Below are 8429 nucleotides of genomic sequence, written 5' to 3' on the forward strand. Positions count from 1 at the left end.
TGAAGAACATGATCTTGGGAATTGTAGGATTACAACAAATGTGTCTGAAAATGCCCAGAAAACACCATAAAATGACACATTAAAGCACTCGATTTTTACCTTCAGTTCAGATGTTACGTCAATCCCTGTAACATAGTTTGATATACCGACTGAATAGAAAATGTTCAACCTACAAATATTTCACAAACACATATTTTCATGTTCAGATCAAGACTGATGGACTGAGTATCTTTTCTGCACTCTTTTCTCAACACGGAAAAGAAATCAAGAAGCTGAAGTTTCCTGTTATGGGGAGGAAAAACTTGCCGGGAAAGGTGTGTCGGTTGTGTGACGTCACGACCCTACCTGAGCGAGTTTCGGCGAGGAAGGGGGAAGAACCGCGGCGGGGAGAAAAACATCCGCGTCTCCTCCGGTTGTAATCATCAGTCCGCTGACTATAAGCGATCGCCGATAAAGTTTGCTGAGGGTGGGTCAGTGGAAAGCTCGGGGGTGCCGGTGGTTTGAATCCCAGTTGCAGGCCGACGTTAAAACGAGCGCCCTGACTTCCTGCTTCACCACAGGTATGTGTATGCGCGTCTCACCTCAGTGCGCAACTCTTCCGTTTTGGGTCGAGCCAGCTTTTACCCACATATTTAAAGCTAATGTGAACAATCCAAACGGATCTGACATGCGGCGGCTGCGTGAACACGGTGAATAAATAAATAAACAAAGTGAAATCATGCAGCTTTTGAATGTTTGGAAAGTCCCGGAGGGGAGGGGAGGGGAGGGGGGAGGGGGGGGGGGGGTTTGGGGAGAGATCTGCAGCTCAACGATATTTGACTGCTGTCTAGGAAAAGTGTCTCTATGTCCAGTCCAATGCAGGTGGGACTGACTTGTGTTTTCCCAGGATGTCCGTCACGCCTCGACGTGTCCGCCTGAAGCCGTGGCTGGTCGCCCAGGTGGACATCGGCCGGTACCCGGGTCTGGTGTGGATGGACCGGGAGGCCATGCGCTTCAGGATCCCGTGGAAACATGCGACTCGACACACACCTCAGCATGAAGACGAGGACACCATATTCAAGGTAAAGATGTTTTTGCTGCTGATAGAACTGATAGCGTGTCCAACATAAAGTCTCTGCGGGACCGAGGGCTGAGTCCTCCTCCAGCACAACTCACCAAGGACATGTTGGCTTACAAGTGTCACTATGTATCTTTTTGTGGAATTACGGTACACCTTGGTATGCAACATTGTTTTGTAACTTCTGACATAGAGTCTCATAGGCCTCTTATGTCAGATATTCAAGGTCCACTCACTGACCGACAAGACTTTAGAGACACGCTGGTGCAACATCTGATTAACTCCAAATGAAAAGCGGTTTTTTTTTAACAATGATTTTGGAAAATTATTCGTTCTTCTGTGATACTCTATGAAGATTTTCATTATGCTTTGTCAAGCTGTCAGTTTCATTGGAAAAATGGAATTTGAAAGAAACAATCAAAATGGAAATTGTTGCAGAAAAACGGCAAAAGAAAAGAATATCAGATACATTAAAATGCAAACCCACGAAGACCTGGAGACAACAATTGTCTTTAGCTGTTCCATCAACAATGTCTTGCGAATGGCTTTATTTTAAAGGCCTGCCACTGATGATATGTGGTATATAAAGTGATTCTGCCTCATGTTAGAAAGAATATAAGTGTTAAAAGTATCATCATAGGTTGCACTCACGTGCAGCGCCAGGCCCCAAAAATGTTATCTGCAGCAGTTTGATACAATCCTGCTGATGGCTGAACATTTGCAGAAGATTTTTTATATTTGCTACATTTATATAGCTTGTAATGTTTTGATGGTAATAATGTCATTACAAAATTGATACAAAGAACATTTAGCTATTTTCTTAACAACTCAATTCTTTTAGTATTTAAATGTGTAATACTACAGTTTTCAATAATGTGTTTATTATTTAGGTGTTACATTACTGTGAAAGTATTTCATTGTCTTCATCTTAACCATTATTTTATCTGTATGCTGTTAATATATTTCTACACAAATATAATACTTAAGTACTACAACAACAAAGCTTATTTCACAGTTCTTCGTTGCACTGATCTGTTAAATATTCTACAGAAATGTTGAATATTGTTGATACTGTACTGTATTTTTTTTCATTATACATTGTTTGGGGGAATTGTATAAAGCAGATTGACTGTGAGTATCTCTGTTAATATTTATTAGTAGCAAAACTTGCTTTGTATTTTTTAAGTCAGCGGGCTGTGGCTGTTTTAAGATAAAATACAAGAAAAGTTCTGTGATGCCTCTTTAGTTCAGCCAGCGGCCACAAACAAGATCACAATTTGATCTGAAGTGGGAACGACCACTGTAAACATTTAAAAAAAAATCGTTGAAAAATGACAGTTGGAAATGATTGTCTTTGTTTAAGCGAAAGGGAGCATCATGCAAATGACTACATTCCAATGAATATATTTTAAACAACAGTCGTCCGTATTGAAAAAATAATGTTGGTCTTTTCTTTATGATTTTATTATTTGAACGTCACCAAGCAGTCCACCATCTTCATGCGGGCCAGTTTTGGCCACATATTTGACCCCCCTGTATACTGTATACCTCGGCACGTGACCTTTTTTTTTTCTTTTTTTTTTTTTTTTTTATCCCGAAAAGCTTTTATTCTGGAGTTGTGTGTATCCACCGTTGCCCGGTGCAATATGGCGGTTTCGTTGGCGTGTATGTAAATACAGGGTCTGTACGGATTCGATCTAGAAAACACGAGCAGCCAACCAGGCGACTCCGTCTTTTTCAGCCAATCAGGGTTGGGTTAATTTCACGCGATACAGGTGCGCGGCTCGTCCAGAGACTCAACCTGAAGCCTCAGCAGTAAATTAACAAACGTCCGAAGCTTTTGCATTTCTTAATATCGGTAAGTGGAATCGAACACTGTTATCCCTGGAGTCTCTGGTTAACTATTTTTGCGCAGCTGTACGTTTAGCTGAAAATCCAGGTTGTTACTAAGTTAACGAGCCCGGAAACACGGGCTTGATTTAATCAATCATCGAATTTCATCGTGAGCCACATTTTTCCGTGATAGTTCTCTCTTCTAAGTGAAACTAGAATACATTTTAGCACTTTTATTTTTGCTTTATGAGCTTTTTTTTTTATTTACAAATTTGATCAACCAAATCATGGCTTGACTATCGAGCTGTGCTAACGAGGCTGACAACCAGAGGAGACAGGGTCCATCCTGAAAAGGTCCGAGTCCATCATAGTCTGAACACATTCACAACTATAGGCAATTTTAGAGCCCCAAATGGATGTTTTTGGAAGGAAGGAAACCCACACATGCACAGGGAGAACATGTAAACAACACAGAAAGGCTTGGTGGCCCTACTAGGTCTCACACTACTAGATATGGGAGGGGTCATACTTGTTGTCTGGTGTTAAGGTATGAAAAACCTTGTATAAGATGAGAACATATGCTTTATAAGTGAAATCCATTCACTATTTAATAAACTGAGTAGATGGCGTGTGCCTGATGCAAATTAACCCTTCAGAACTGATGTGATCCTTTATTTAACCACAAATCTATAGACCGGTTTTATACAAAGGCTTGTAAACATAGATCGGTTGATCCGGTGCATTGTATGAAAATGTAAAAACTTAAATTGACATCATTTTGTTGTTGACACTCCTCGAGGCGTGGGCTGTAGAAACCGGGAAGTTCCAGGAGGGAGTTGATGAACCAGATCCTGCAAAGTGGAAAGCCCAGCTCAGATGTGCCTTGAATAAAAGCCGAGAATTCAACCTCGTCTACGACGGCACCAAAGAGGTCCCCATGAATCCTTTGAAGATATATGATGTCTGTGACATCCCGCAGTCCAGCACTAACCAAGGCAAACACAATCTGCTTCAATATTTCCTTCATCGTTATCATAACAATGCTCCAATCATCACATTTAAATCCTGGTCTGTTCCCCACAGCCTCCTCGGAAGGTTCTTGGACGCCACATGATGATGATGTTGGTGAGGAAGATATTCCAAGTACACCTGGCTCTCTCCCTCCATACCCATCCAATGGTAAAGGACCTTTCCCCAACAATTATTTCTTTTCTTTTCTTTTCTTTTGATGATATAACGGCAAGTTAGAAAAGTGCCGAATCATGAATTCCTTCTCTCCTTACTTAGGTACGAGTCCCTCTCCTCTTATCATGTGGTCCCCGATGGGCTCGGACTCCTCCATGCAACCACCCAGCTGCCCGCCTTCAAATGAGGTCTGGCCCAAAGAGGAGCCCGTCGATGTGGAGATGCAGTCGGCTGCTCTGGATGTCCTGCCCCCTGCTCCTCTGCCGGATGCCTCCGTGCCGCCGCCTCCTCTCACTGAAAACTTTTTTGTGTCTCCGGAAACGTGGATCAGCTCTCTCCCAAGTAAGTGTGCTCTGTCCGTCGTCATATTCATGGAAAAAGAAGATGTCAGTCAATTTAAAAGCAGCCAGCAAATAATCCCTGTCGCTGAACAGTCAGGCTAAATTTGGAAAAACACCCGTGGATTTATTGGGTTTTTCTTTTTTTCTCTGTTAAAAGCACCTAGAAATGACTGTGTTGTATTTGGTGCTATATAAATAAAGTTGAATTGAATTGAATTGATACTGACTTTGTCCAAATGTCCAATATTTATTTTTCCGTATCCACACAAGCTTTATTATTCAAACAGGGCTACGATGAGCAGTTTAAGAATTCACTGACCTTGTTTTACGACATTAGATGTTGACATTATTCTGTTAATTGAAAATTGTTTATAAGCTTCTGATAATCTTTTTAAAAGTGAGATTACAAGAATTCTTCAGCTTATTGAATTCCAGGTTTTGATGCATTTCTTTTGACTGAAAATTGAAGAATGAAGCTTTCGGTTTTATGTATTTTGGCTCCTGGATTCTTTTTCTTTAATTTGCTGATTGGACAGATCATTTTATTTTAGAAATGGAAATAGAAAGATTTGGACGTTCTTGTGTAAATCCAATAAAATGAATGATTATAGCTTTGGTTGACTGTTCCTTTTAAAAATCAAACATAAATTATTGTTTAAGCTGTCAAATTCATTACATTGTCTCACTTTTTGAAGTTGTCCAGAATTTTATTCACAAATGCGCATATATATATATATATATATATATATATATATAAAATTATGAGTACAACACAATGTAAAACACAAATACTCAAAATCTAAATAAAAGAAATGATGATAAAAATCAAATATGGTAACCACAAAACGTTTTTTAATCCATATGTATTTCTTCACATGATGCAGAGCAACAACCTAAAGTATTCTCACTGTAGATTTAAAAAAAAATTTTTTCCCACAACTAGGCTAAACTAGTTTAAAGACTTTTAAATGACTGTGTATTTGTCTGAACGGTGCAGTGTAACTAAAGCTTGAATGGGTGACCGTGTACCAAGCCTCGTCTTAAAATGTGTCTTCTGTGACCCAGTGACGGACCTGGAGGTGCAGTTCCTCTACCGGGGGAAGGAGATGTGTTCCGTTGTGAATGTCAGTAACCCGCAAGGCTGCAGGCTGTTCTACGGAGACCTGGGACCCATGGTCAACCAGGAGGAGCTGTTTGGGCCGGTGAACCTGGAGCAGTTACGCTTCCCGACCACAGAGCACATCACCAACGACAAGCAGAGGGTCTTCACCAACCGCCTGCTGGACGTGATGGACAGAGGCCTGATTCTGGAGGTCAACGGCCACGATATCTATGCGGTGCGTCTGTGCCAGTGTAAGGTGTACTGGTCTGGCCCCTGTGCACCAAACCCAGCCGCACCAAATCTCATCGAGCGGCAGAGAAAGATTAAACTCTTCTGTCTGGAGTCCTTTCTCAGTGGTGAGTTAATGATTCTGACACCTTTTCAGTGTAGAACTTGGTTCTACAGTTTGATGGGATTCCTTTCACATCTTTGATGTACAGGTGTGATCGCCCACCAGCGCGGTCAGACGCCAACCCCTCCTCATTTTGAAATTAATCTGTGCTTTGGAGAGGAGTGGCCTGATGGCAGACCCAAAGAGAGGAAGCTCATCATGGTTCAGGTACGGACACATCTTTAGTATTTTCAGAGGTTTTCAACAGATACTGCAGATCAGTGAATGTGCAGTCAGACTGTATACCGCAAATCTTATATTTAGAATCAAATAATTGCAGTTGGATTTGTTGGTCAACAAATGGATGTGATGTTATGTGAACTCTCAGCTCTTCTTTTGATTAGTTAGGAAGAAATACATTTAAAATCCTTTCAAAGGATACACAGTGCTGAATAAGTAATCAGCTGGATTTGTGTATCTTACAGTTGGCAGAGCTTTTAAATCTCGTCTATAAAAGCTTTGGAAGTTCTTGAAATATATATGCCAGAGAGATCCAGCTGAAATTCTAACTTTCTGTAGATCTGTGCTCACTTGGATGAGAATCAAATGTTGAGGTTTGCCCGACTTATCAAAATAAAGGGGTTACATTTTGCCACCCACTAAAACAAGTTTTGAGATATTTTCCTGCTGTGGTTCTTTCCCCCTGCAGATCATCCCGGTGGTCGCTCGCATGATAAGCGAGATGTTTTCCGGAGACAACATGCGATCGTTGGACAGCGGCAGCATTCGCCTGCAGATTTCCATCCCAGATATCAAAGACAACATCGTGTCCCACCTGAAGCAGGTGTACTGCCTGCTCCAGCAGGGGCAGGAGAGCTGGGTGTTGCCCCCCGGCCAGGCCTTGAACACTGTCCAGGCTCTGCAGGCTCAGTGAAGCAGCAAACACTGAACCGTGATCGATATTTCCTACAGCGACTGAGAGTTACCTGCTGTTAACAGTAATCTGTGTCGTCATATGTACAAGTGTGTCCAATATGTAGTCTAGGATTCACCTGTTTCTTGGTTTCTATTATACACGTATGCTTCTTTATAAACGTAGGAGTTGTGCCTTAAACTGAGCTATTCTGCATTAGGAACTGTAAATAGACGCCATGCTTGCATGGGCCAAAGTCCTCCCTGCCTCAAAGGAACATTGAACACAGTTAATGAGTTACAGATTTTGCTCGGTGCATTATTTATCCACTATGGGTCAGAGATGACCAGACTTTGTCATAATGAAATGGGGCAACAACAAAAAAAAAAAAGCCTTTAAATGTTTGCCTTTTTAATGTTTTGAAGCGTTTTAATGTGTGGTTTGTATTTTGGGGCAGAATGTAGTATAATGTGAATTAAAGGTGGATGAATGTGGTTATTTTTTTTGACTCGTCAGGCCAGTGGAGACCAGTTCTTAAGAACGTTATTGGCCCAGTGGATGAGCTTTTCTAGAAATGATCGACAAAAACCACGGTTTTATCAGTCCTTTCATTTTCAGCTCTTTGTATTCAGGTAGCCCTTTTATATGCAGCACAATAAGCTGCCTGGATCTCTTTGGAAGTGGAGGCATTCCTCCTAAAGTGCTGATTTGTTTCAAGGCTTGTTGAATGTACAATTCACCTTGTGATCGCATGTTTATCGTATCAATAAAATGCTAAAATACCACGTCTAGAGTACTTATTGGAAATGATGTGGTGTCGCTTGGCATGTTTACTTAATCTGATATTTTCATGTATGTTGTGGCTGACGGTCTGGGAATGCTGAGGTAACGGGGTGATGCTGTGCGGTTGACTGATGATTACTGGTTAACCAAATCATTTATTTTCATCAGTTTTAGGTTGTATTAAATTGTTTAGACTTGCGTGGGAAGTTTTTTTTCTTCTCTATTTTAGTAGTTGTAGAATTTTAATTTTAAATGTGCACTTCTATCACACTTTGCTCCAAGCGGCAGGAGTTGCACTGAAAGAAGGACCAACGTTGGCAGTTTCGCAGCACATCAAGCTGATCTGATTAAAGTGAACCCTGTGTGATCATTTATTTTCTTTTATCGAACCAATGAGTCACTTGTAAATGCCTTTGCGCTAATTGTAGTCCTGCTGCTTTACCTTGTGTTTATTAGATAACTGAGGAACTCTTGTTGGTTAATATTTGGCTTACTGACTCCACCCGACATGACGTAAAGGTGGACAGCGCTCCATCTTACTCCCACTAACACGATGCTTGTTTGCGGGCTCAAGTGACAAAATCCAGACAAGTTGAATCTTTCTCACTTCATTTTCTGACTATTTTAGATTTGGCTTCATGGATAATTGAATTTTCTGTTAAACATTTGACTGTTGAATGTTGAATGTTTTGAGTTTCACCTGTACACAAGAGGGAAAAAAAAACACGTTAATTTAAATATAGTGAAGACATTTTCCTGGGCGAGGTGATATATCCATATCTCATAACCTTTGCTCACAGTAAAGATCTCACACGCTCACGTGCCTCACTTTTTCCAGCCACTGGTGGACTTTGAGCTTCTCCCTTTATGAGGAAGTCTCCTTG

The 8429-nt window shown here is 41.1% G+C and overlaps 1 protein-coding gene across 1 annotated transcript; it reads left to right on the forward strand.

Moving 5' to 3' along the window:
• Window positions 1-309: 309 nt before the first annotated feature.
• Window positions 310-7547, forward strand: irf6 (interferon regulatory factor 6). Its single transcript, XM_080462522.1, has 8 exons — window positions 310-560; window positions 887-1061; window positions 3690-3885; window positions 3974-4069; window positions 4178-4417; window positions 5482-5874; window positions 5959-6077; window positions 6559-7547. Exons 2-8 carry the CDS (start codon window positions 888-890, stop codon window positions 6781-6783), a joined length of 1443 nt encoding a protein of 480 aa, XP_080318648.1. The 5' UTR covers window positions 310-560; window position 887; the 3' UTR covers window positions 6784-7547.
• The last annotated feature ends 882 nt before the right edge of the window (window positions 7548-8429 follow it).

This window comes from Lipophrys pholis (assembly GCF_963383615.2).
Source record: "Lipophrys pholis genome assembly, chromosome: 4".
Lineage (NCBI taxonomy): Eukaryota > Metazoa > Chordata > Actinopteri > Blenniiformes > Blenniidae > Lipophrys > Lipophrys pholis.

Excerpts from the sequence above, each read along its gene's own strand:
- irf6 (XM_080462522.1), top strand. The coding sequence starts at position 888 with ATGTCCGTCACGCCTCGACGTGTCCGCCTGAAGCCGTGGCTGGTCGCC. Across the intron at positions 4,070-4,177 it reads CCCTCCATACCCATCCAATG|GTACGAGTCCCTCTCCTCTT; the intron begins GTAAAGGACCTT and ends CTCCTTACTTAG. Across the intron at positions 5,875-5,958 it reads TCTGGAGTCCTTTCTCAGTG|GTGTGATCGCCCACCAGCGC; the intron begins GTGAGTTAATGA and ends TTTGATGTACAG.